We start from the raw sequence: 27,950 nt of genomic DNA on the forward strand, positions 1-27,950 counted from the left end.
CAGGAAGAGGCAGTGAGGATACAGTAGGAGGCAGTGAGGGTACAGTAGGAGGCAGTGAGGGTACAGGAGGCAGCTGTGCAGATACAGTAGGAGGGAGTGCAGATATAGGAGGAGCCAGTGAGCGTAGAAGAGGAGGAGGCAGTGTGGATACAGGAGGTGGCCATGCACATGCAGGAAGAGACAATGAGGGTACAGGCAGAGGCAATGAGGGTACAGGCGGAGGCGGTGAGGGTACAGGCAGAGACAGTGAAGATACAGGAGGAGGAGGTAAGGGTACAGGCGGAGATAATGAGAATACAGGCAGAGACAGTGAGGGTAGAGGAGGAGGCAGTGAGGATGCAGGAGGAGACAGTGAGGGTACAGGAGGAAGCAGTGAGACCACAGAAGGAGGCAGTGAGGTCACAGGAATAAGCAGTGAGGATACAGTAGGAGGCAGTCAGGATAGAAGATGAGGTAGTGAAGATAGAGGAGGAGGCAGTGAGGGCACAGGAGGCGGCCGTGTGGATACAGGAGGAGGCAGTGAGGATACAGAAGGAGGCAGCGAGGTCACACGAAGAGGCAGGATACAGTAGGAGGCAGTGAGGGTACAGGAAGCAGCCGTGCAGATACAGTAGGGGGGAGTGCAGATACAAGAGGAGCCAGTGAGCATAGAAGAGAAGGCAGTGCGGATACAGGAGGTGGCCATGCAGATGCAGGAAGAGACAGTGAGGGTACAGGCGGAGACAGTGAGGGTACAGGCGGAGACAGTGAGGGTACAGGCGGAGACAGTAAGGGTACAGGCGGAGGCAGTGAGGGTACAGGCGGAGGCAGTGAGGGTACAGGCGGAGGCAGTGAACAGTAAAGATTAAGCAAGGAGGCCTGAGTAGAAAATCTAGCCATTATTTTAGAAGGCTTAGCAGTTTAGAAATAACTGTGAGATGTATCGCCTTTTGGATGAAACGATAAAGCCAGGCCCTCTGTGCCACCTCAGGAATTTGCAGATCCCAGTGCACCATTTGAAAAACAGCAGATAGTTCTGTGCAGTGTGCTGGAAAACTGTTATCACTCAACCAAGCATCGTGCATAATGGACTGTGTGGTCCTATTACACCGCTGTTTGTGGGAGTTTGCAATGCACAAGTGATTAACTCTTTAATTTAATAAAGTACTTCATTGGCTGTAAAGTTCTTTTAGCAATCCTGAGGTTAAGTGTGAGGTTTTCATTTCTTTAATACGCATATATGCAGGAGCAATCCACAGCATTCTTATAGAGAGGTTGAAGAGAAGATGAGTTACTGGCTTGGACACTCACACCCATTTGAGTTAAGGAACAAGGCGAGTGCAGCATTCTAAAGCAGGGAGAAATTAGGGATTCAAAATCAACCAGCTACACCAAATCAAAAATGGACAACCCCACTTTCAGTGAGAGCCCAGACAGCATGAGAATACTAGAACCCCTGCTCCCCTGAGGAAACATTGTTTGATTGACAGCTCAGGTTCTCTGATCTCTGCTGTCAATTTCACTATGGGCAGGATTGTTCCCTTGTCAGGCGGGTGGGCCCGGAACAGCCGCGAGACCCACCGCTGCCTGTGATCGGGATCTGGCTGCGATTCCACACTGGCTGGCCTATTAACGGGCAGCGAGCGTGAACTGTGCACTAAGAGCCTCAGCGCTGCCGGGGTGTGGGTAGGAGTAGCGTGAGCGCTGAAGTCTGCGCATGTGCGGGGGAACGTGCACTGAAAGCTCCCTGAAGGCACAGAGCTGCCTCAGGGAGCTGAAGAACTTTAAATACAAGAATAAACTTTTTACAAATGATATAAACGTCCCCGCTTGTGACTCAATCACATGAAGAGGGACATGTAAAAAATTAGATTAAAAGATTTATTTTTTTTAGTAACCCTTAAAAACCTCATCCTGCCCGCGGATGAGGTTTTGTTAAAAATGCAAAGGCCGCCTGGCCTATTCGCCTTCCCAGCAACCGAACGGTCGAGTGGGCAGCGAAAAATACAACTTAACTGCTTGCTTAAGGGCTTTAATAGGCCTCTTAATTGTTGGCGGGCATGCTGCCGCCTCTCGCCTACACCCACCGACTGAAAGATCGCTCGAGTGCCCAGTGACATCGGGACCCTTCCCCATGGGACAGAAAACTCTGCTCTGTGTTTGTGGACACAAGTTTGAAGAGTTTATGGTTTTTGAAACTTCAAAGGGCTGGGACGATTGACACTTTAATCAGCTTATCCAGGCTTTCTTTTCAAACATAGGAGAACGTTCTCAATTCATTTCAAGGGTTTTTTTCCCCCCACATACCCCCCTCTATACACCACAGGATTCATCGGTTCTAGAAAGATCATTGGGCATGTAAATGCTATAGCTTAGCATAGGGTCATGAGGGGGCCTTTTGATCTTAACTTTTAAAAGGTCCCCTCATGCAGACTAATGTGAACCACGACTCTTTAAAACCCAGGCCCGACTCCACGAGCATTGCAGAGGAATAGGACTGGCCTGACTCCGGAATGGAGCCGGCAAGGCCGGGAGTGCCGGATGTGGGCTTCTGACAGGAACCAGCCAACACCATCCCAAAAATCAGACAGCCAGGGAATAGGGCTGGGAATCCCGGAATTAGGACCCAACTGCCATTTTTAAAGGGCTCCCGAGTCAACCTGAGGCCAGGTTATTCAGTTTCCAGAAGTTTCTATGACTGTCCTATTGTGAGGCTGTGTCTGGGTTCAGCAATCACAGCTAGCTGAACAACAAGGTGTGGATCAGATTCATTGCAAAATGACCGATTTGTTTAACTCGCTGACTGGTTAAAACCTCTCCTCTGAATCAGGAAATTTGCACATATAATCCAGGTTGACCGTGCAATGCAGTGCTGAGGGAGTGCTGCACTGTGGAAGGTGCCAACTTGCTGATAAAAGAAGGATATATTTTGAATTATCAAGCATTTTTCACAGTTGCAGGATGTCCCAAAGCACTGCACAACCAATGAAGAATTTTTGCAGTGTAGTGGCTGTTGTAATGTCGATGAGACATTAAAGTGGCGCTGACTCTGCTCGGTCACATAAAGGGTTCTTCAGCACTATTTAAAGATAGGCAGAGAGTTCTTTCACTGACTTGGTCAAGGCTCCTTCTTTAGGCACATTTTGGGAGTTGGCTGTGTGCTAATTGGCTCTCACATTCTCCAAATCTCAATACTGAATTCACTTCCAAAAATTACCTCCTTGGCTATTGGGAGCTTCAGGATAGTGAGCGGCTAACATTGTGTGTGGTTTGTATTCCTAGACGCTGAGACTGAGAAGCCTGTAGAGGCGGAAATACTTCCCTCCCCAGTTCAGGCCGAGCCAACTCCTTCTCTCGAGCCTCAGGAGAAGCCTTCAAAGGAAGAGAAATCGGTGAAAAATGGTGAGTGGACAACAGAGACGGAAGACTATTCCTTCAACTGGGAACTGTAGTTAAAAATAAGGACACATGGGCACATTGTGAGAGTCCATTCATTTAACCAGAGAACCCTCACCTCACAGTCTGTCCACTCTACATTATTCACAATAATGAACAATGTCTTTCCTTTGGCTCCTGAACTCAGCACTATGATACAGCCATTGTTCAGTCCATGCAGCAGCTCTCCAGGGAACATGCAGAGACCATTCAGTCCCTCGAGTCTGCTCCCCACCCACCCCACAGGAACATCCATCCCACATTCTGCTCCCACTCCTCCCAGGAATCTCCTACATTACAACAATGACTACCTTTAGTATTTCATTGGCTGTAAAGTACTCTGAGATGCCTGGTGATCATGAAAGGTGCCATATAAATGCAACTTTTTTTTCTCCCAGGAATCTTCTTCCCTCTACTAAGCACACCACACCCTCAACCCCAGGATTGTCCTTCCCACTCTCCAAGGAGCCTCCCTCTAACTCAATCCCTTCAGGAATCTTCCTCCCACTCATTCCCGCTTTCCACCAGGAACCTCCGTCCCACTCCCCCTTGCACTTTCTTCCACCCACCCCAGCAGGAATCTCAGTTCCTCTTCCCTCTCATAGAAACTAGGTGCAGGAGTAGGTCATTCGGCCCTTCGAGCCTGCTCTGCCATTCATTATGATCATGGCTGATCCTCTATTCCAACACCGTACTCCCTCTCTCTCCCCATACCCCTTGATGCATTTTGAGTCCAGAAATCTATCTATTTCCTTCTTAAATATATTCAGTGACTTGGCCTCCACAGCCTCTGTGGTAGAGAATTCCACAGGTTCACCACTCTATGAGTGAAGATGTTTCTCCTCATCTCAGTCCTAAATGGTCTACCTCGTATCCTGAGACTGTGACCCCTTGTTCTAGACCCCCCCAGCCAGAGGAAACATCATCCCTGCATCCAGTCTGTCCATCCCTGTCAGAATTTTATGTTTCAATAAGATCCCCTCTCATTCTTCTAAACTCCAGTGAATACAGGGCCTAGTCGGCCCAATCTCCCCTCATACGACAATCCTGCCATCCCAGGAATCAGTCTGGTGAACCTTCGCTGCACTCTCTCTATGGCAAGTATATCCTTTCTTAGGTAAGGAGACCAAAACTGCACACAATACCCCAGGACAAAAGCAAAATACTGCGGATGCTGGAAATCTGAAACAAACACAGAAAATGCTGGAAAAGCTCAGCAGGTCTAACAGCATCTGTGGAGAGAGAAACAGAGTTAACGTTTTGAATCTGTATGACTCTTCTTCAGAGTTAAAGAGAGCTCAAAACATTAACTCTTTTTTTTCTCTCCACAGATGCTGTCAGACCTGCTGAGTTTTTCCAGCATTTTGGGTTTTCGTTTCACAATATTCCAGGTGTGGTCTCACCAAGGCCCTGTACAGCTGCAGGAAGACATCCCTGCTCCTGTACTCTCCTGGGAATCTCCATCCTTCTCAAACAGTTTTTTTGCCTGTAGGCTCTGTCAAAGAGAAGAAGAAGATGAGCGTGTCGCCTCGTGACAAGAAACCTGGCTCCCTTAGTCAATCAGGTATGATGGTGATTCTTCATGGAATGATACATTAGTACTAGAGGATATCTGAATTCAAAACAGAAAATGCTGGCAATACTCAGGAGTTCAGGCCACATCTGTGGTCAGAGGAACCAAGTTAACATTTTAGCTTGATGACATTTCCTTTTGGATTAGAGGAATTCTTACTGGTTACCATCAAAACAAAGGCTTGTAAGCATGGTAACAAAAGCTCTACATGATTAGTTTTGTAATAAGAAGCTTGATTATAGTAACTGATTTGATCTTCTATTTATGTGAAATGTCATGTCTGATTCACTCTGAGAAAGCTCTCTGATGTCAGTGAGCGACACAAGTCCTGCAGTGACCAACTCCTCCCTTCTCTGCCCTCTGAGTGCCAGGCTGCATTGCCCCAGACCATCTAGAAGGCTCTAGAAGGTGAGAGTGACTGCCCTTGACATTAACGCAGCATTTAACCAAGTGTGGCATCAAGGAGCCCAAGCAAAACTGGTGCCATTGGGAATCGGGGACAGCTCTATGCTGGCTGGGGCCATACCTAGCACAAAGGAAGATGGTTGTGGTTGTTGGAGGTCAGTCATCTCAGCTCCAGGACATTACTGCAGGAGTTCCTCAGGATAGTGTCCTAGGCCCAACCATCTTCAGCTGATTCATCAATGACCTTCCTTCCTTCATAAGGTCAGAAGTGGGGATGTTCGTTGATGATTGCACAATGTTCAGCACCATTCGCGACTCCTCAGATACTGAAGCAGTCCATGTCCAAATGCAGCAAGACCTGAACAATATCCAGGCTTGGGCTGACAAGTGGCAAGTAACATTTCCACCACACAAGTGCCAGGCAATGACCATCTCCAACAATAGAGAATCCAAACATCGCCCCGTAACATTCAGTGGCATTCCCATCGCTGAATCCCCCACCATCAACATCCTGGGGGTTACCATTGACCAGAAACAGAACTGGACTAGCCATATAAATACTGTGGCTACAAGAGCAGGTCAGAGGCTAGGAATCCTGTGGTGAGTAACTCACCTCCTGACCCCCCAAAGCCTGTCCACCATCTACAAGGCACAAGTCAGGATTGTGATGGAATACTCTCCACTTGCCTGGATGAGTGCAGCTTCCAGAACACTCAAGAAGCTGGACACCATCCAGGACAAAGCAGCCCGCTTGATTGGCACCCGTTCCACAAATATTCACTCCCTCCACCACCAACGCACAGTAGCAGCAGTGTGTACCATCTACAAGATGCACTGCATGAACTCACCAGGGCTCCTTAGACATCACCTTCCAAACCCATGACCACTACCATCTGGAAGGACAAGGGCAGCAGATAGATGGGAACATCACCACCTGGAAGTTCCCCTCCAAGTCACTCACCATCCTGACTTGGAAATATATCACCGTTCCTTCACTGTCGCTGGGTCAAAATCCTGGAACTCCCTCGCTAACAGCACTGTGGATGTACTTACACCACATGGACTGCAGCGGTTCAATAAGGCAGCTCACCACCACCTTCTCAAGGGCAATTAGGGATGAGCAATAAATGCTGGCCCAGCCAGTGAAGCCCACATCCCATGAATGAATATAAAAATAGTGCCTATATGCTGGGCTGAATGGCCTCCTTCTGTGCTATTTGATTCTGTGCTCACTATGTTGCAGCCCTGACCCTGTTGGCATCGACCCACTCCACAAGAATGCACCCAACTGGGCAACAGTTGGTTGTGTCCGCCTCAGAGCCTACATGAAGGCTGGTTGTTGTTTCCATATCTTCAGCTTATTCCCTAGGACAACAGTATGAAATAGATGAATGATTGGAGGCGGAGGCGGTGCAGTGAGATTTCACAGAACAGCACAAGATACCATTCAGATACAAAGAGACAGGAGAAGATGGGACTGTACTCCCTAGAGTAGAGAAAGGAGAGAGAAAGCTGTTCAAAATCATACAACCATATGAATTAGGAGCAGGATTAGGCCACTCGGCCCCTCGAGCCTGCTCCACCATTCAATAAGATCATGGCTGATCCGATTGTAACCTCCTGCCTACCCCGATAACCTTTCACCCCCTTGCTTATCAAGAATCAACTTGCTCTGCAGAGTTTTGATAGAGAGAAGCTGCCTCCATTGGCAATGTGATCAGTAACCAGAGGAGATAGATTTAAGTGATTGATGAAAAGGCTGGGATAGGAATGAGAATTATTTTTAAACAGCAAGTAGTTATGATTTGGAAGTCACAACCACTACCTAATGCAGATACAGAAATAACTTTGAAAAGGGAATTGGGTAAAAATTTGAAGGGAAAGATTTCTCGAGGGGAGGGGGTGCAGAGAGCAGGAGGAGTAGGATGTATTGGAGAGGATTTCTCGAGGATCTGTGTGTGTGGGGAGGGGGGTGCGGATCTGTTGTGAGGGGAGGAGTGCAGAGAGCTGCAGGAGTGGGACCAATTAGACAAGTCTTTCAAATAGAAGCACCAGCAGGGTGGTCAGTTTGATCCTGCTGTCCTGTTATATTCTAGGAATTGCAGGCTGATTAACAGTCTGGCATTGCGTTCTTCATCTTAAAGAACAGTGTGAATTAGCAGAAGGATTCACAAATTGACCAACAGTTTGACAGACAGCAATCTCCACAGGTCTCCCATACCTCAGCCATCTTTGTGCCTGTCCATAGGGGACCTGGTCCAATAGAAGGATGGGAGGTGGGGAATGGTTGGGACGGTGGAGAAGATTATGGGCACAACCCAGACAGACATGCGGGGGGTGGGGGTGGGTGGGGGGGGGGTGGGGGGAGAGGGGAGGGGGTAGGTGGTGGTGCTCGCACACACGTTGCACCCTCTGACTCTGAGGCAGTACTATAGCCACGAAGACAAAATCTTATTCCATGTTGGCTGGTCAGAGAAGCTGAAACTGTAACAAGGTAGATGAGTTGACAGCACAAATAGAAATATATGGATATGATTTAATAACTATTACAGAGATGTGGTTGCAGGGTGACCAAGACTGGGAACTCAATATTCAAGGGTATTTAACGTTCCGGAAAAATAGGCAAAAAGGAAAAGGAGGTGGAGTAGCTTTGTTAATAAAGGGAGGTATCAGTGCGGTGGTGAGAGTGATATAGGTGCAATAGATCTTGATGTGGAATCAGTTTGGGTGGAAATAAAGAATAGCAAGGTGAAGAAGTCACAGGTGGGAATCATCTATAGGCCTCCGAAGAGTTGCCTCACTGTAGGACAAAGTATAAATTGGGAAATAATGGAGGTGTGTAAGAAGAGCGCTACAATTGTCACGTGTGATTTTAATCTGCATGTTGACTAGATAAATCAGATTGGCAGGGGCAACATGGAAGACAAATTTGTAGAGTGCATCAGGGGTTGTTTCTTAGAGCAATATGTTGCAGAACCTACCCAGGAACAGGCTGTTTTAGATCTAGTAATGTGTAATGAGGTGGGATTAATAACAGATACTGTAGTTAAGGATCCTCTAGGGGGTAGTGGTCACAACATGGTAGAATTTCAAATTAAGTTTGAGGATGAGCAACTCGGGTCTCATACTAGTGTCCTCAACTTAAATAAGGGCAATTACAGAGGTTATGAAGAAAGAGTTGTCTAAAGCGGGCTGGGAAAATAGACTAAGGGGAAGGTCAGTGGATGAGCAGTGGCAGACATTTAAGCAGATATTTCATAATGCTCAGCAAAAGTTTATCCCGGTCAAAAAGAAGGACTCGATGAGAAGGATGAACTGCCTGTGGTTAACAAAGGTGGTCAAGGAGAGAATCCAATCAAAACCTAAGGCATACAAAGCGGCGAAAACTAGTGGTAGGCCAGAGGATTGGGAATTTTTTAGGAACCAGCAGCGGAGACTAAAAAGCTAATAAAGAGGAAGAAAATTAATTAAGAATTGGCAAGAAATATAAAAACAAACAGCAAAAGCATCTACGGGTATATAAAAAGAGAGAGTGTCGGACCCTTGGAGGATGTGACTAGAGAATTGATAACAGGGAACAGGGAAATGGCAGATAATTTAAACCAATATTTTACATCGGTCTTCACGTTGGAGGACACTATAAACACCCTAAAGATATCAGATAAGCAAAGAGCTAATGGGAGGAAAGATCTTGTAACAATCTCTATCACAAGGGACAAAGTATTTGAGAAACTAATGGGACTAAAGGCAGACAAGTCACCAGGACCTGATGACCTGCATCCAAGGGTTTTAAAGGAAGTGGCTGCAGAGATAGTGGAGGCATTGGTCGAAATATTCCAGAACTCGTGGGAGGGTCCCTGCAGATTGGAAAACTGCTAATACGATGCCCCAGTTCAAGAGGGGAGGGAGACAAAAAGCAGGAAACTATAGGCCAGTCAGCCTAACACCTGTCATTGGGAAAATGCTAGAGTCCATTATTAAGGAAGACATAGCAGGACATTTAGAAAAGCTTAACGCAACCAAACCGAGTCAACATGGTTTTGTGAAAGGGAAATCATGTTTGACAAATTTGCTAGAGTTCTTTGAGGATATAACAAACAGAGTTGATAAAGGGGAACCGGTAGATGTCGTGTATTTGGATTTCCAAAAGGCATTTGATGAGGTGCCACATAAAAGGTTATTGCACAAGATAGGAGCTCATGGTATTGGGGGTAATGTATTAGCATGGATTGAGGATTGGTTAACACACAGAAGACCGAGAGTCGAGATTAATGGGCCTTTTTCAGGTTGGAAAGATGTAACTAGTGGAGTGCCACAAGGATCAATCCGAGGGTCTCAATTATTTACTATCTGTGTTAATGACTTGGAGGAGGGGGCAGAATGTAATGCATCCAAATTTTCTGACAGTACAAAAATAGGTGGGAGGCCATGTGATGAGGACATAAGGAATCTGTGAGGGGATTTAGACAGGTTGAGTGAGTGGGCAAAAATTTGGCAGATAGAGTTTAATGTAGGAAAGTGTGAGGTCAGGCACTTTGGTAGGAAGAATCAAAAGGCAGACTATTATTTAAGTGGAGAGAGACTCCAAAAAAGTGCTGCACAGAGTGTTCTTGTGCATGAAACACACACACACACTCTCTCACACATACTGTCACACACTCACACACACTATCTCACACACACTCAGACACACACACATACATACACACACACACACACACACTCTCTCACACATACTGTCACACACTCACACACACTATCTCACACACACTCAGGCACACACACATACACACACTCACACACACACACACACACTCTCTCACACATACTGTCACACACTCACACACACTCAGACACACACACATACACACACTCTCACACACACACACACACACACACTCTCTCACACATACTGTCACACACACACACACACTATCTCACACACACTCAGACACACACACATACACACACTCACACACACACACAAAAGGTTAGCATACAGGTGCAGCAAGTAATTAAGAAGGTAAATGGAATTTTGGCCTGTATTGCTAGGGGGTTGGAGTTTAAAAATAGGGAAGTCTTGTTACAACTGTACAGGGTGTTGGTGAGGCTGCACCTGGAGTACTGTGTATCGTTTTGGTCCCCGTATTTAAGAAAGGATATACTGGCATTGGAGGCAATTCAAAAGAGATTCACGAGGTTGATTCTTGGGATGAAGTGGTTGACTTATCAAGAATGGCTAAACAGGTTAGGCCTTTATACATTCCAACATAATAATGAGAGATAGGAGCAGGAGTAGGCCATTCAGCCCCTCAAGCCTGCCCCGCCATTCAATAAGATCATGGCTGATCTGCCCCAGGCCTCAACTCTTCTTTCGTGCCAGCTCCTCATAGCCCTCAACTCCAATTGTTTTGACTGGGATGGGAGGAGTGTGCAGTCTGACTACTCCATTGGTTTAAATGTTCAATTCGCTCACCAAAATGGCCAATTATTTACCTTCACTCCTGTTAGACGCAGAGTAAAAGAAACTATAACCAGGCTTCTTTCAATAAACAACAAACTTATTGGTTTATCATAAAACCAGTCTTATCAAATAGAAAGGCAAATCTTATCAACATACAATATGGAATATGAAATTATACTAATTACTCTAATTACACACACACACTCACGCGCAAACTTCCTCTCTCACACACACACACTCACTCACACACACACATACTCTCTCACACACACATATACACACACACACACACACTCTCTCACACATACTGTCACACACTCACACACACTATCTCACACACACCCTCACACACACACCCTCACACACACACACATTCTCACACATACGCACGCACTCTCACACATACACACTCTCTCACACGGTCTTTCAGACACACACGCGTGCACACACACATGCACTCTCTCCCTCACCCACACACATCCACACACCCACACACACTCTCTCTCTCATCCACACACACACATACACACGCACTCTCTCACACACACACACACTCTCTCTCACACACACACACTCTCTCAAACGCACACTTTCAGACACACACACATGTGCGCACACACATATACACACACACATGCACACTCACACACACACAGTTTCACTCACACACATACACACACACGTGCACACTCACACACACACACACTCACACACACACACTCACACATGCACACACACACACTCACTCACACACACACTCTCTCAAGCACACACTTTCAGACACACACACACACTCTCTCACACACACACTCTCACACACACTTTCTCTCTTTCTCACACACACACACTCTTCCTCTCTCTCTCACACACACACTCACACTCTCTCTCACACATACACACACACATAAAAATGAAATAAAAATAGAAATGAATGAATTCTACCAAAGGTTAAAAGGCAATAGTTCAAAGGCAAAGGCTAGATGGTGGAGTTCTTGAACAGGCGTTCAGATAATACAGTTGGTCTCTCAGCATTAATCCAGAAAACCATCAATGACTCTGGGACTGCTTTTCAGGCAGACTCATTGAATACTCCAGGGTTCTCTATTCCAGCTTGTAGAGCAACTCAAGAGCAGCATGTATTCACTTCTGGCTGTGGACTTCAAAACGGCTTCTGCCTTCCTTCTCAAGCAGTTGGTCCTTCTCTTCTCAAAGCAAAACCAAAACCAATTTTTAAAGACAGGGCGGAATCTTTCCAGATGTGCACAAAGTGCAGTAGCGGGCGGGAAAAAGGACTCTGGGTCAAAATCCTGGAACTCCCTCCCTAACAGCACTGTGGGTGTACCTACACCACAGGGACTGCAGTGGTTCAAGAAGGCATCTCACCACCACCTTCTCAAGGGCAACTAGGGATGGGCAATAAATTCTGGCCCAGCCAGTGAAGCCCACATCCCATGAAAACATTTAAAAAGAGGCTGCAAAGGCAGGTTCTCACACCTTTTGTCCCATTCCTGATGTGCCCAGCCTCATTAATAATGCATCCTCGGGAAACACGCTGGATCGCTGGAGGGGTGGCCTCTGATTCGCCTGCCCCGCTGTCACCTCAGGCCTTCAGTAATCCATGTGCCATGTTTACAGGGCGCCCCTGCACAGAGCTGGCACTCTCTAACGCATCGGAAGCTGCTACAAAGTCATAGCTGCCAAAGGGAGGAAACATGGTGCCCCCAAATTTAGCTATGTCTCCGTCAGGCACCTACTGGATGCAGTGGAGGGCACTGTGAAATGCTCTAGCCCGGGTTTGGGCAAAGACCAGCAAGCAAGCTCACCAATCCAGCATGGGAGGCGGTGGCAGCAGTGGTCAGCACCAACGCCCTGATAATGAGGACAGCCACCCAGTGCCGAAAGAGGATGGATGATCTCCTCCCTTCCACCAGAGTCAGTCACTCTTCTCATCACTCATAACTCACATACTCACAAACCCATCACAATCCACAGGGATCTCACTCACTGCCGGTTCGAGGGGCATCACCATTCACTCTCTCACACACACCTTCATTGTCCTCACCTCATCCACAGCACCACTCAGCATCCACACATGCCCAGGCATTCCTCTCCTCTGGCCTGGCAGGCATCCTCTTTACACTCTCTCCATTGGTCTTCATGCAGGACAAGCTGGCACTTACACAAAGGGAGAGTTCACAGGCTGCTGGAGGAATGTCTGGAATTAAGAGAGTTCACAGACTGCTGGAGGAATGTCTGGAATTAAGAGAGTTCACAGACTGCTGGAGGAATGTCTGGAATTAAGGTCCTCACAGACTTTGAAAAGAGAATCCTCAGCTGGAGGGTGAAAACCTGGGCTGTTCCTGTGCTGACAGTGAGCTTGGTGGTGCTCAGCCAAGTGAGGATGCAGTGCAACATCCACTAGGTGACAATGCTGTGAGTCAGTTCCCCTGTTCTGTAGTCCGCTGCTGTGCACAAATGATCTCTCCTTACTTTCACAGACACATTGGGAAACAGCTGATGGGGTCCACGAGCCAGGCCCTCGACTCAAGCCCCGAAGATACCTCAGAAGAGGAATCTGCTGGCACCCTAATTGAAGACCTGTCACAGCGCTCACCCACACTCTCCATAAGAACATAAGAACTAGGAGCAGGAGTAGGAAATTCAGCCCCTCGAGCCTGCCCCGCCATTCATTACAATCATGGCTGATCTCATTTCGGCCTCAATTCCAATTTCCTGCCCTCTCCCCATAACCTTTCAACCCGTTACTAATTAAAAATCTGTCTTATCTCCTCCTTAAATTTATTCAGCGTCCCAGCATCCACTGCACTCTGAGGTAGTGAATTCCACAGATTCACGGCCCTTTGAGAAAAGTAATTCCTCCTCATCTCTGATTTAAATCTACTACCCCTTAGCCTAAAACTATGGCCCCTTGTTCTAGAATGCCCCACAAGGGGAAACATCCGCTTCACATCTACTTTGTCTATCCCGTTTAGCATCTTATATACCTCAATTAGGTCTCCTCTCATCCTTCTAAACTCTAGCGAGTATAGGCCTAAACTGCTCAATCTCTCCTCATAAGACAAGCCCCGCATCTCTGGAATCAATCCAGTGAACCTCCTCTGAACCGCCTCCAGTGCAACTACATCCTCCCTCAAGTAAGGGGACCAAAACTGTGCACAGTACTCCAGGTGCGGTCTCACCAATGCCTTGTACAGTTGCAACAACATTTCCCTATTTTTATACTCTATTCCTTTAGCAATAAATGCCAAAATTCCATTTGCCTTCCTTATTACCTGCTGTACCTGCAAACTAACTTTCAGCGATTCATGCACGAGGACACCCAGATCCCTCTGCACTGAAGCATTCTGAAGTTTCTCTCCATTTAAGTCATAGAACCATAGAACACTACAGCACAGAAAACAGGCCATTCGGCCCTTCTAGTCTGTGCCAAAATATTATTCCACTAGTCCCATTGACCTGCACCTAGTCCATAACCCTCCAGACCTCTCCCATCCATGTATCTATCCAATTTATTCTTAAAACTTAAGAGTGAGCCCACATTTACCACGTCAGATGGCAGCTCGTTCCACACTCTCACCACTCTCTGAGTGAAGAAGTTCCCCCTAATGTTCCCCCTAAACCTTTCCCCTTTCACCCTAAAGCCATGTCCTCTCGTGTTTATAAGTCGCCTTTTTATTCTTCTAACCAAAATGGATAACCTCACACTTATCCATGTTAAACTCCATCTGCCAAATTTTGGCCCATTCACCCAACCTGTCCATATCCATTTGTAAATTTATTATTTCTTCATTGCAACTCCACCAGCGCAGAGTCACACACCTCGGTGGGACCCAGCTTTAGAGTAGCCTCGGGATCACAATCTGGTGAGCACATCGCACAGTCTGATCCACAGCAGGCGGAGGGAGGGACTTCCCAGGTCCCCGGCACTCGGAGGGCTGCTGGAGGCCAGAACATTACTGAATCCGAGTCAGATGATGAGCCTCTGGACTCGGTCATGTCACAGTTTCCGGAGCTGCAAAGACAAGCTCGGGAACATCAGGAAGGGATGTCCGCTGCGCTCCTCAGATTGCAAGGCACGATGGAGGAGTCCGTCCACCTTCAGGCTGAGGTGATAGCGCCGGCATTGCAACGCACCGAGGTCAACACTGGCCGGATGGCACCCACCATGGAGACCTTGGTCCAGGACATCGCTCCTGCACTGCTGCGCGGGCTTAACCCCATCGCTGATGCCATAGTGTCAACCGTGTCAACGCGAGAGAGGTGTGGGGCAGCTCGATCTCACTCCAGCTACTCCTTCTCCTCACGGAGTCAGCCTGGGGCCCTCGGGCACCCATAGGGAGGAGGGTCAGCAGGTGCTCACTCCGGGGCCATCCACCCAGGTGACTCTGGGAGTGTCCGGCCCATCCGAATCCCCTCTTCCTGTGACCTCAGCAGCTCCAGCTCCACAGGCCGAGGAGGGTGACACTGCCACACAGCAGGACCCCGAAAGCAGGTCAGGACCCTCCAAGTCTCGGCCCTCCAGAGGACGCCCACCAAAGTCATCACAGACAGGGTGTCGCAGGCTGCCTCCACCTCCACTGTGGATGTCCGGGGAGCACCAAGACACAGTGGCAGGGTTAGGAAAGTTAAGGAGAATTAGTTGCACAACCTGGGCACAGGTGTTAATCACTTGTACATAATGTTCACTATTGTCAATAAACTCCCAACAATGTCTCCCTGCCTGAGGCTCCTTGTTCTGATGAGCAGTGTTCATGTCACTCAGATGTGAAACCTTTCCGCACAGGATAAAGGGAGATGTCTCAGTCCAGGGCCTCTTCCCTGTGTCTGTGCGGCCTTCAGACCACAGTGATGGTCTAGCCTCACACTCCCTGGACATATTACTGATGTCTGAACCTCGATGGTGCTGGCCATTGCTGCCAGAATGTAGTGGGCAGGCGCCACAGAGTTCTCTCATTCTCTCTGTGTGGCTCTCAGCACCTTTGAGGTGGGGCTGGCCTCCCATTCTTCAGTATCTATGACCGGTGATGCTGTGCACCAGCTCCTGCAGGGCTCAGGTGCTGAAGGCTGACAAAGGATCAGGTGCATTTAAAGTTTCATGGCTGCATCTCTATGATATGATCACATAGCGCAAGCGAGCTGCCCTCAGCCAGACAGGAGTCAGACATTCTCAGAGACTATGTGAAGATCTATGGAGTGTTCTCAATGCATGTTGTCATCATCCTCCTGCAATTGAGTGACTATTAGGGCCTCCTCTGTGTCGCCATGACAGGAGCCTAAGCACTGAGAGCATGTGCGCTGCAATCAGCCACACAGGAGTCAAACGTTGACAGATGCAAGGTGAGGATGGCAGGACTGTCCTCACTGCATCTCATCATCATCCTTCACAAATCTTGTGGCTATGTGGGTCTCCTGAGTGCGCCTCCCTCATCTGGCCAGTGTGATGGCCTCACCGCCAGCATCCTCACCTTCGAGGAACTCATCATCATCATCCCCTTCGATGTCCTCCTCATCGGCAGATACGTGTAGCTCCTCCATCTCCTCAGCCAGGTCCTCCCGCCGTTGCAGGGACAGGTTGTGGAGCGTGCAGCAAGCGGCGGTGATGCATGACACCCTCTGGGGACTGTATTGCAGTGCTCCACCAGACCTCCCAAGGCACCGGAACCTCATTTTCAAAATGCTTATCGTTTGCTCCACCAATGACCCTCAAGATACCGTTGCTCTGCTGCAATCTGTGGAGCTGGTCTACCCCATATCCTGAGACTGTGACCCCTGGTTCTAGACCCCAGCCAGAGGAAACATCATCCCTGGATCCAGTCTGTCCAGCCCTGTCAGAATTTTATATGCTTTAATGAGATCCCCTCTCATTCTTCTAAACTCCAGTGAATACAGGCCCAGTCGGTGCAGACTCGATGGGCCAAAGGGCCTCTTCTGCACTGTGTGATTCTGTGATAGTTGACCCAATCTCTCCTCATACGACAATCCTGCCATCGCAGGAATCAGTCTGGTGAACCTTCGCTGCACTCTCTCTATGGCAAAAATATCCTTTCTTAGATAAGGAGAGCAAAACTGCACACAATACTCCAGGTGTGGTCTCACCAAGGCCCTGTACAGCTGCAGTAAGACATCCCTGCTCCTGTACTCGAATCCTCTGGCTATGAAGGCCAACATACCATTTGCCTTCTTTACCGCCTGCTGCACCAACAATTGCTCTGCTGCCCCCTAAAACACGCATTAATTTGCAGTCTGCACCCGAAGGGTGAAAAGTTCTGGAGCATTTGGTGGCACTTTCATGCTTTTGCGTTGCTTGATTGGACAGAAAAGCTTCAGAGGCCGGACTCCCAGCGTGTCAATGGAGCTGCAGCTGAACGGTCTCAGCTGGGGAAGAATGCTCACTTTTGACAAGCTGTTCCAAGTGCGTGGGCTGCTTCCCTCACCCTCCATCCCCATCCCTCAAGCATGTGCTTGAGTATTTCCTTCAGTCTGTACTGCCTTGCCCCCCACCCCCACAGTGGAGCCCTTGCCCCGGCACTGCACTGAAAGCCAGCCGGGAAAAAGAGACTAGCCTGAGCATCCCGGGAATGCAAGGTGCCTCTTTGATGTCAGGCGGAAGGGCAGGCGGGGTGGGCACTCGGCCCCCCCATTTTTCGGACGAGTGCCCCATGGTCCTTGTGGGGGAGGTGGGTGTCAGGCCGGACACCTTCATTCCGAGGGATGGCAGGAGGAGGCCACAGCACCAGTCCAAAAAGAGCTTGGGAGGAGGTGGCAGCTGAGGTCAGAAGCCAAGACATCGTGAGGTGCACACTGGGTGCAGTGCCACAAAAGGTTTAATGACCTGCTTCCCTCAGGAAGGGTGAGTACTGAGTTGGCATGGATCAGCAGAAGAGAAATGTTAAGGTCTGGCCATCCCCCTGTGAAGCTCAGAGGTGTTAGAGTCTGAGTGCCAACTGTCAATGACACCGGAGCTGGTCAAGGGGCTGAGCCCTGGCTGCTTGGACTGAGCACCTTGCAGCTCGAGGGCCACGACTCGGGTGTGCCCTGTGAGGTGTCCCTCAGGCGGAGTTGGCCAGGCTGCAATGGCGCTGCAGGTAGAGGGTAGATTAATTAATGCTCTTCTGTCCTTTTAGGAGAAGAGGAGCCATAACAACATTGAGAGGTCAAGGATAGGTGGAGGCCCCCCCCAAATCTCCTAAACATGGTTTGAACTGGACGCTTTGCAGCTGGAGAGGCGCTACCCACCTCATTCAGCTGGTTTTGGAGAGGCAGGGGTCTCTGACGAAGGTAAGAGTGCAGTGCACAGAGGTAAGAGTGTTGGATGGTGCAAACATTATTGTGTAATCTCTTCATTGACGGGAGCCTCAAACCTGGATTCCCCATTGATCATTGAAAGATGATGGCACCATGATGCAGATCTCCATTGTCTCACCAGGGTGCCTGGCATGCACAGTGACAGTGTGATGACTTTAACTAACGACATGTCCTTCTTCTCCCTTAGATTCGCCAGCATTCACTCGAACACAGGACCCCGAAGACCCACCCCTGACCCCGGAGAACCGCCAGGCTTCTGATGCACCTGCGTCACACCCACTCTCTGAACCAGGCACCGGCGCAGATACCAGCACCTCAGTGGGCATTAGATCAGTGGCTAGAATGTTGGTGCACGGCACTAAGGGTACTTCACACTCACTTGAGGAGCTGGCAGAGGCAGAGAGTGCCCAGGGCACCGGCAGTCAGAGGACTGCTGGAGACCAGGACTATGTTGAGTCGAAGGCTGATGATGAGCCTCTGGAGTTGTCCATTAGGTGGCAGATACTGGATGTCCAGCGAGATGTGTGGGAGGATATGGTAGAGATCCATGAGGGCCTGCGTACCATGGTCTCTGTCATGGAGGAGTCCATGTGGAACATAAGACCATAAGACATAGGAGCAGAAGTAGGCCATTCGGCCCATCGAGTCTGCTCCGCCATTCAATGAGATCATGGCTGATCTGATAATCCTCAACTCCACTTTCCTGCCTTTTCCCATAACACCTGATTCTCTTACTGATTAAAAATCTGTCTATCTCGGCTTTGAATATACTTAACGACCCAGCCTCTACAGCCCTCTGCGGTAAAGAATTCCACAGATTGATTACCCTCTGAGAGAAGAAATTCCTCCTCATCTCTGTTTTAAATGGACGTGCATTGACCCCCTTGGCTGGGCACATTGTCTCTTCCATTGAGAGGGTGGCGACTCTCATGGAAAGGCAGCTCCAGGGACAGAATCAGGGGTTCCTGAGGTTGCGCTCAGACCTACAAGCCCTCATACAGGCAGTGACCTCAGGTGGTCAGTGTCCATGTGGGAGATGGATGAGGCACCCAGTATCCCAGCTGGGTGCCCGTCCATCAATGGTGAGTAAGGAGGTCCAGAGCGACCTCACGTTGGCGGACGAGCTGCTTGTCGTCCCTGTGGGCTCCTCTCAGGGCGCTCTGGATAATGGCAGCAGCTCCTCCCCCCCCTCTGCCAGTGATCGTGGCACCTGATGAGTCTGTGGTGACTGGAGAGATGCCGGCCGTGGAACTGGCCACTCTCTCCCTAGCGGGGCCAGCACAGGCTCCACTGGCCAGAGGTCGACTGCCGAGGTCATCAATGCCAACAAGACAGGAGAGCCAGCAGCTGTCTCCAATGCCGCTCCCAGCGACGGGGAGGCACCAAGACGTAGCCACCCGGAAACATAGGTTTAAGGCACCAGGAGCACAGCAGGGACTGTTCACTGCTGATCTCCTGTTCTGTAATGTTTTGTTTATGTTTACTGGTCTGGGAATGATGACCAGAGAAGGTTATGTTAATTTGTTTGGATTTGAAAGTGATAGAAATTTTGTTTTTGTCGTAATGGCCTTGAGTATTCTTCACCTTTTTATTTTTTGCTGCAGGGTAGGCCAGTGTGTAATGCTGGATGTGAGTGCCTCTAAACTTTATTGCACAGACACTGAGTGGACTTTGGGTTCAAATGAAAGGGTCATTTCAGACACCCGGGATGGGGGCAGCAGCCCTGGCCTGAGGTGGAAGCAGATCTCTGGCAGCCTCGCTGAAGGAACGTTGGATCAGGACGCCCCTGGTGTCCCTGCCTCCCTGAAGGATACAGAGGTCTGTCTCCACACCCTCAGCATTCTCCTCACCGTGCTCCTCTTCTAACTCACTACTGGACTCATCCTTCTGTGGCCTGTGCAGCTGTGTCAAGATCCTCTTCCTCCAGTGGGTCCCCCCTTACCAGTGCCAGATTGTGGAGAGCGCAGCATACAACCACTATCACTGACACCCGCTCTGGGAGGTATTGTAGTGCTGCCCCTGAATGGTCCAGGCATCGGAAGTGCATCTTGAAAAGACCTATGGTTCTCTCACCACCGCCCTTGTGGAGGTGTGACTCCTATTGTACCGCTGCTCTGTCTCTGTTCTTGGGTTACGGAGAGGCTTCATGAGCCACCTTCTGAGGGGATAGCCCTTGTCACCCAGCAGCCATCCATCCAGCCGGGCTGGAGCACTGAAGAGCCCCGGCACCTGGGAGTGTTTGAGGATGTAGACGGCGTGGGAGCTGCCAATGTACCTTGCACAGACTTGTAGAATCTGCATCCTGTGGTCACAAACTTTCTGGGTGTTCATTGAGTGGAATCACTTCTAGTTGACAAAGGCACCGGGCTGACCTGCTGACGCCTTGGATTGCCACTTTTAAAAATTCATTCACAGGATGTGAGCTTCACTGGCTGGGCCAGCATTTATTGCCCATCCCTAGTTGCCCTTTAGAAGGTGGTGGTGAGTTGCCTTCTTGAACCGCTGCAGTCCATGTGGTGTAGGTACACCCACAGTGCTGTTAGGGATGGAGTTCCCGGATTTTGACCCAGCGACAGTGAAGGAACGGTGATATATTTCCAAGTCAGGATGGTGAGTGACTTGGAGGGGAACTTCCAGGTGGTGGTGTTCCCATCTATCTGCTGCCCTTGTCCTTCTAGATGGTAGTGGTCATGGGTTTGGAAGGTGCTGTCAAAGGAGCCTTGGTGAATTCCTGCAGTGCATCTTGTAGATGGTACACACTACTGCCACTGTGTGTCGGTGGTGGAGGGAGTGAATGTTTCTGGATGTGGTGCCAATCAAGCAGCTGCTTTGTCCTGGATGGTGTCAAGCTTCTTGAGTGTTGTGGGAGCTGCACTCATCCAGGCAAGTGGGGAGTATTCCATCACACTGCTGACTTGTGCCTTGTAGATGGTGAACTGGCTTTGGGGAGTCAGGAGGTGAGTTACTTGTCGCAGGATTCCTAGTCTCTGACCTGCTCTTGTAGCCACAGTATTTATATGGCTTAGTCCAGTTCAGTTTCTGGTCAATGGTAACCCCCAGGATGTTGATAGTGGGGGATTCAGTGATGGTAATGCCATTGAACATCAAGGGGCGATGTTAGGATTCTCTTGTTGGAGATGGTCATTGCCTGGCACTTGTGTGGCTCGAATGTTACTTGCCACTTGTCAGCCCAAGCCTGGATATTGTCCAGGTCTTGCTGCATTTGGACATGGACTGATTTAGTATCTGAGGAGTCACAAATGATGCTGAACACTCTGCAATCATCAGCGAACATTCCCACTTCTGATCTAAATGGTGTGTGCAGCCGATTGCACCCTGAATGCGAGGGAACCCAGCAATCACTTGCAAAGCCTCTGACCCGCTCAGCCTGACTGGCCTCGCCCCTATGGAAATGAATAAATGTCATTACCGCCTGAACAGAGCTTCTGTCACCAGTTGGACGCAACTGTGAACAGCTGATTAGGAGACTCCACACAGATCCCCAATGAGCCCTGGAAAGAGCCAGAGGCATACAAGTTGAGGGCCACTGTGACCTTCAGAGCCACTGGCATAGGGTGTCCACCCACACAGTCAGAGCTGATCTCAGGCCCAATCATCTGACAAATGGAGGTCATGGTCTCCCTGGAGAGGTGGAGCCTCCTTCAGCACTGCACCTCAGACATATTGAGGTAGTTGCATCGCTGCCTGTAAACCCTGGCAACAGGATAGTGGCATCTTCTGCAGCCCCTTCCGCCTTGGACTACCTGCTGGCCCTGCGCCCCTTCTGCTTGTGCCTCTCCTCCCACAGGTCCCTTCCCTGGAAGCATCACTGGGACACCTGGCCTCATAGAAACATAGAAACTAGGAGCAGGAGTAGACCATTTGGTCCTTCAAGTCTGCTCTGCCATTCAATATGATCGTGGCTGATCCTCTATCTCAACGCCATATTCCTGCTCTCTCTCCATACCTCTTGATGCCCCTAATATCGAAAAAATTATCAATTTCTTTCTTGAATATACTCAGTTACCCGGCCTCCACAGCCTCTGTGGGAGAGAATTCCACAGGTTGACCACCCTCTGAGTGAAGACATTTTTCCTCATCTCAGTCCTACATGGCCTGCCCCATATCCTGAGACTGTGGCCCCTGGTTCTAGACTCCCCAACCAGGTGAAACATTCTCCCTGCATCTAGTCTGTCTAGCCCTGTTAGAATTTTATACGTTTTAATCAGATCCCCTCTCATTCTTCTAAAACTCTAGTGATTGCAGGCCCAGTCGAACCAGCCTTTCCTCAAATGACAATGCTGCCATCCCTGGTATCAGTCTAGTGAACCTTTGCTGCACTCTCTCTATGGCAAGTGTATCGTTTTTTAGGTAGGGAGACCAAAACTGCATACAATACTCCAGGTGTGGTCTCACCAAGGCCTTGTATAACTGCAGTAAGACATCCCTATTTCTGAACTCAAATCCTCTTGCAATGAAGGCCAACATACCATTTGCCTTCCTAATTGCTTGCTGCACCTGCTTGTTTACTTACAGTGACTGGTGTACAAGGACATCCAGATCCCTTTGTACATCCACATTTCCCAATATATCACCATTTAAATAATATTCTGCCTTTGTGTTTTTCACACCAAAGTGCATAACTTCACATTTATCCATGTTATACTGCATCTGCCTTGTGTTTGCCCACACACACACAACTTGTCTAAATCACCCTGCATCCTCCTCACAACCCCGCCCAGTTTTGTGTCATCAGCAAACTTGGAAATATTGCATTTGGTTCCCTTATCCAAATTATTTATATATATTGTGAATAGCTGGGGCCCAAGCACCAATCCCTGTGGTACACCACTAGTCACCACCTGCCATCCGGAAAAAGACCCATTTATTCCCACTCTCTGTTTCTGGTCTGTCAACTAATTTTCAATCCATGCCAATATATTACCCCCAATCCCATGCGCTTTAATTTTGTCCTCTAGCCTCTAATGTGGGACCTTATCAAAAGCCTTCTTGAAATCCAAGTACACCACATCCACTGGTTCTCCCTTATCTATTCTTGTTACATCCTCAAAAAACTCCAGTATATTAGTTAAGCATGATTTCCCTTTCATAAACCCATGCTGACTTTGTCTAATCCCATTAATGCTTTCCAAGTGTTCTGTTACCCGTCTTTTATAATAGACTCTAGCATTTTCCCCACTGCTGATGTTAGACTGACTGGTCTGTAATTCTCTCTTTTTTCTCTCCCTCCTTTTTAAATAGTGGGGTTACATTTGCCACCCTCCAATCTGTAGGAGCCGCTCCAACATTCTATAGAATAACTTCAAGGTAATCAGGCAGAGTCAACATGGTTTTGTGAAAGGGAAATCATGTTTAATCAATCTATAGAATTTTGGAAGATGACCACCAATGCATCCAATATTTCCAGGGCCACTTCCTTTCGTGCTCTGGGATGTAGATTATCAGGCCCAGGGATTTTTCAGCCTTTAACCCCATTAATTTCTCTAGCATCATTTTTTTACTAATACTGATTTTCTTCAATTGCTCCCTCTCACTAGACCCTTGGTTCCCTAACATTTCTGGGAAATTATTTGTGTCCTCTTTTGTGACAGAACCAAAATATGTGTTCAATTCTTCCGCCATTTCTTTGTTCCTCATTATAATTTCCACTGTTTCTGACTATAAGGGACCTACATTTGTCTTTGCTAATCTTTTTCTCTTCACATATTTTTAGAAGCTTTCACAGTCAGTTTTTATGTTCCCTGCAAGTTTACTCTCATACTCCATTTTCCCCTTCTTGATCAATCTTTTTGTCCACTTTTGCTGAATTCCAAATTGCTCCCAATCCTCAGGCTTGCTGCTTGTTCTGACAATTTTATATGTCCTCTCCCTTCTGCCCCTCTCTTCCCCTTCAGAGGAGTTGCCTCCAACGGAGACCACAGTTCCCATTGCCAGGGTAACGGAAGGCTGTCTCATACCTGGAAGGGTCCACACGGTCAAAATCCTCCGGGGGCCTTCGAGGCACCAATGAGTCCTGAAATGGAGCCTAGAAATGCTAAGACTGAAGCTCAGAACAGAGATGAAGCTGTCAAGTTCAAATAAGCAACCAGCAGCAAACTATATCCTAAACTCCTCACTACTCACAATAGCAATGCTGCTGACCCTTTTTATTCTGCCCTTGGATGAGGTTTTGCAAAAAATGGGCTGCCCGCCTGCACAATTTGCCCGTGAGATGAGTGCGAAATCTCACGGGCAATGTAAAATCAGGATCAATTGCCTTTTTGATAGCCTTAAGAGGCCTTTTAATTGATGGCGGGTGCGGCTCCAGCACCCGCGCACGCCCGCTAACCTGAAGAGCATTAAGCATTCAGGATGATGTTGGGACACACGCCCGACGTCATCTCATGCAATTTCACGCCCGATTGGGTCGGGCGTGCACCCACCTGCGAGGCATAAAATTCTGCCCTAAGAGTTTCTATGGGTATATAAAAACAGAAATAACAAAGTGAGCATTGGTCCTTTAGAAAGTGAGTCTGGGGAATTAATGGAAAACAAGGCGATGGCAGATGAATTGAACAGGTATTTTGCATCAGTCTTCACTATTGACGATACAAGTAACATCCCAGAAATAACTAAATCAGGAAATGGAAGGGAGGGAGGAACTCAGGAAAATTACAATCACCAGGGAAGTGGTACTGAGTAAATTGTTGGAGCTGCGGCCTGACAAGTGCCCAGGTCTTAATGGACTTCATCCTAGGCTCTTAAAAGAAGTGGCCAGTGAGATAGTTGAGGTGTTGGTTTTAATTTTCCAAAATTCACTAGATTCAGGAAAGGTTCCGTTAGATTGGGAAATAGCAAATATAACTCCTTTATTCAAAAAGGGAGGGAGACAGAAAGTAGTGAACTACAGCTGGTTAACTTACCATCTGTCGTAGGGAAAATGTTAGAAGCCATTATTAATAATGTTATCGCAAGATACTTGGATAAGTTCAAGGTAATCAGGCAGAGTCAACACGGTTTTGTGAGAGGGAAATCATGTTTAGCCAATTTATTGGAATTCTTTGATGAAGTAACATGTGCTGTGGATAAAGGGGGACTGATGGATGTACTGTACTTAGATTTCCAAATGGCATTTGATAAGGTGCCTTTTCAAAGGTTACTGCAGAAAATGAAAGTTCATGGTGTATTGGGTTATAGTGGCGCTGGTAGGATTTTGGCTGGCTAACAGGAAACAGAGAGTTGCCATAAATGGGTCTTTTTCTAGTTGGCAAGATGTAATGAGTGGTGTGTCACAGGAATCAGTGCTGGGGCATCAACTTTATACAATTTATATAAATGACTTGGATGAAGGGATGTTGCTAAATTTGCCGTCGACACAAAGAAAGGTAGGAAAGTAAATTGTGAAGAGGATGTAAGGAGGCTACAAAGTGACAGAGATAGGTTAAGTGAGTGGGCAAAGATCTGGAAAATGGAGTATAATGTGGGAAAATGTGACATTGTCCATTTTGGCAGGAAGAATTAAAAAAGGAGCATATTATCTAAATGGTGAGAGATTGCTGATCTCTGAGATGCAGAGGGACCTGAGTGTTAGATATAGCTCTTGGGGCGAAAGGGATCAAAGGATATGGGGGGAAAGCGGGAGCAGGCTATTGAGTTGGATGATCAGCCATGATCATAATGAATGGCGGAGCAGGCTCGAAGGGCCGAATGGCCTACTCCTGCTCCTAGTTTCTATGTTTCTATGATTTAGTGCACAAATCACAAAAGGTTAGTATACAGGTACAGCAAGTAATTAGGAAAACTAATAGAATGTTATTTATTATGAGAGAATTTGATTACAAAAGTAGGGAGGTTATGCTTCAGTTGTACAGGGCATTGGTGAGACCACACCTGGAGTATTGTGTACAGTATTGGTCTCCTTATTTAAAGAAAGATGTAAATGCATGGGAAGCAGTTCAGAGAAGGTTTACCAGACTAATACCAGGAATGGGCGGTTTGTCTTATGAGGAAAGGTTGGACAGGTTAGGCTTGTATCCGCTGGAGTTTAGAAGAGTAAGAGGTGACTTGATTGAAACTTTTAAGATCCTGAGGGGACTTGACAGGGTGGGTGTGGAGAGGATGTTTCCTCTTGTGGGAGAATCTAGAACTAGGGGTCACTGTTTAAAAATAAGGGGTCGCTCATTCAGGGCAGAGATGAAGAAAAATATTTTCTCTCTGAGGGTTGTGAGACTTTGGAACTCTCTTCCTCAAAAGCTGGTTGAAGCAGAGTCTTTGAATATTTTTAAGGCAGAGGTAGATAGGTTATTGAAAAGCAAGGGGGTGAAAGGTTATCGGGGGTGGCCAGGAATGTGAAGTTGACGTTAAAATTCGATCAGCCATGATCTTATTGAACGGTGGAGGAGGATAGAAGGGCCGAGTGGCCTACTCCTGATCCTAATTCGTATGTTCGTATGTATGAATTGAACTGCCTGACTCACTCTGTATTGTACTTTTGCTTACATTAAGGAGCAGCTGTGTTCATTCATCAGTTAAGCTGCTGATTATGAAAGAAAGGAGGATAAATTAAACAGTTGAGTCTTAGCTTCCTTTATAGCTGAGGGTTCCCTCTGGGTAAAGGGCAGTTGTTTGTAGCTGGAGATGTCTTTGGGAGATGCAACAAGGCATGAGCTGTTGCACATACATAGGATTGACATTGAGCAGAGGAGAGGCGAGGTTTCAGGAAAGAAGTTGAACCCAGCAGCCTCTCCCTTTCAGGGTTCCTGATGAGTGCTGTACATCAAGATGAAGAGAACACTCTTTCTTCTGTTTCAGGCTCTGCTAAACGCAAAAAAGGTAAAGGGAAATTGGAACTTACACCAGAGCCGGCTCCTGAACCTGAACCACAGAGACCCCCACCTCCAAAACCAGGCTCAGAGCAATGGGTATATGTGGACACACCGGTTCCCCAGGTAACAGAATATGTACAGAATAAACCTCCTTCTACACTGTCCCCATCAAACACTCCCACGACAGGTACAGCACAGGGTTAGATACAGAGTAAAGCTCCCTCTACACTGTCCCCATCAAACACTCCCACGACAGGTACAGCACGGGGTTAGATACAGAGTAAAGCTCCCTCTACACTGTCCCCATCAAACACTCCCAGGACAGGTACAGCACGGGGTTAGATACAGAGTAAAGCTCCCTCTACACTGTCCCCATCAAACACTCCCACGACAGGTACAGCATGGGGTTAGATACAGAGTAAAGCTCCCTCTACACCGTCCCCATCAAACACTCCCAGGACAGGTACAGCATGGGGTTAGGTACAGAGTAAAGCTCCCTCTACACTGTCCCCATCAAACACTCCCAGGACAGGTACAGCACAGGGTTAGATACAAAGTAAAGCTCCCTCTACACTGTCCCCATCAAACACTCCCAGGACAGGTACAGCACGGGGTTAGATACAGAATAAAGCTCCTTCTACACTGTCCCCATCAAACACTCCCACGACAGGTACAGCACAGGGTTAGATACAGAGTAAAGCTCCCTCTACCCTGTCCCCATCAAACACTCCCAGGACAGGTACAGTACTGGGTTAGATACAGAGTGAAGCTCCCTCTACACTGTCCACATCAAACACTCCCAGGCAGGTACAGCACGGGGTTAGATACAGAGTAAAGCTCCCTCTACACTGTCCCCATCAAACACTCCCAGGACAGGTACAGCACGGGGTTAGATACAGAGTAAAGCTCCCTCTACACTGTCCCCATCAAACACTCCCACGAC

At 48.1% G+C, this 27,950-nt stretch overlaps 1 protein-coding gene across 1 annotated transcript in view; it reads left to right on the forward strand.

Moving 5' to 3' along the window:
• spef2 (sperm flagellar 2) overlaps nucleotides 1-27,950 on the forward strand; it is a 314,152-nt gene that overhangs the window by 131,316 nt on the left and 154,886 nt on the right. Inside the window, exons 19-21 of the mRNA XM_078557229.1 lie at nucleotides 3,262-3,381; nucleotides 4,907-4,978; nucleotides 26,994-27,130. Of these exons, the coding sequence (XP_078413355.1) occupies nucleotides 3,262-3,381; nucleotides 4,907-4,978; nucleotides 26,994-27,130 (329 nt within the window). The remainder of the gene's footprint in view (nucleotides 1-3,261; nucleotides 3,382-4,906; nucleotides 4,979-26,993; nucleotides 27,131-27,950) is intronic.

Source organism: Cetorhinus maximus, chromosome 2, assembly GCF_964194155.1.
Source record: "Cetorhinus maximus chromosome 2, sCetMax3.hap1.1, whole genome shotgun sequence".
Classification (NCBI taxonomy): domain Eukaryota; kingdom Metazoa; phylum Chordata; class Chondrichthyes; order Lamniformes; family Cetorhinidae; genus Cetorhinus; species Cetorhinus maximus.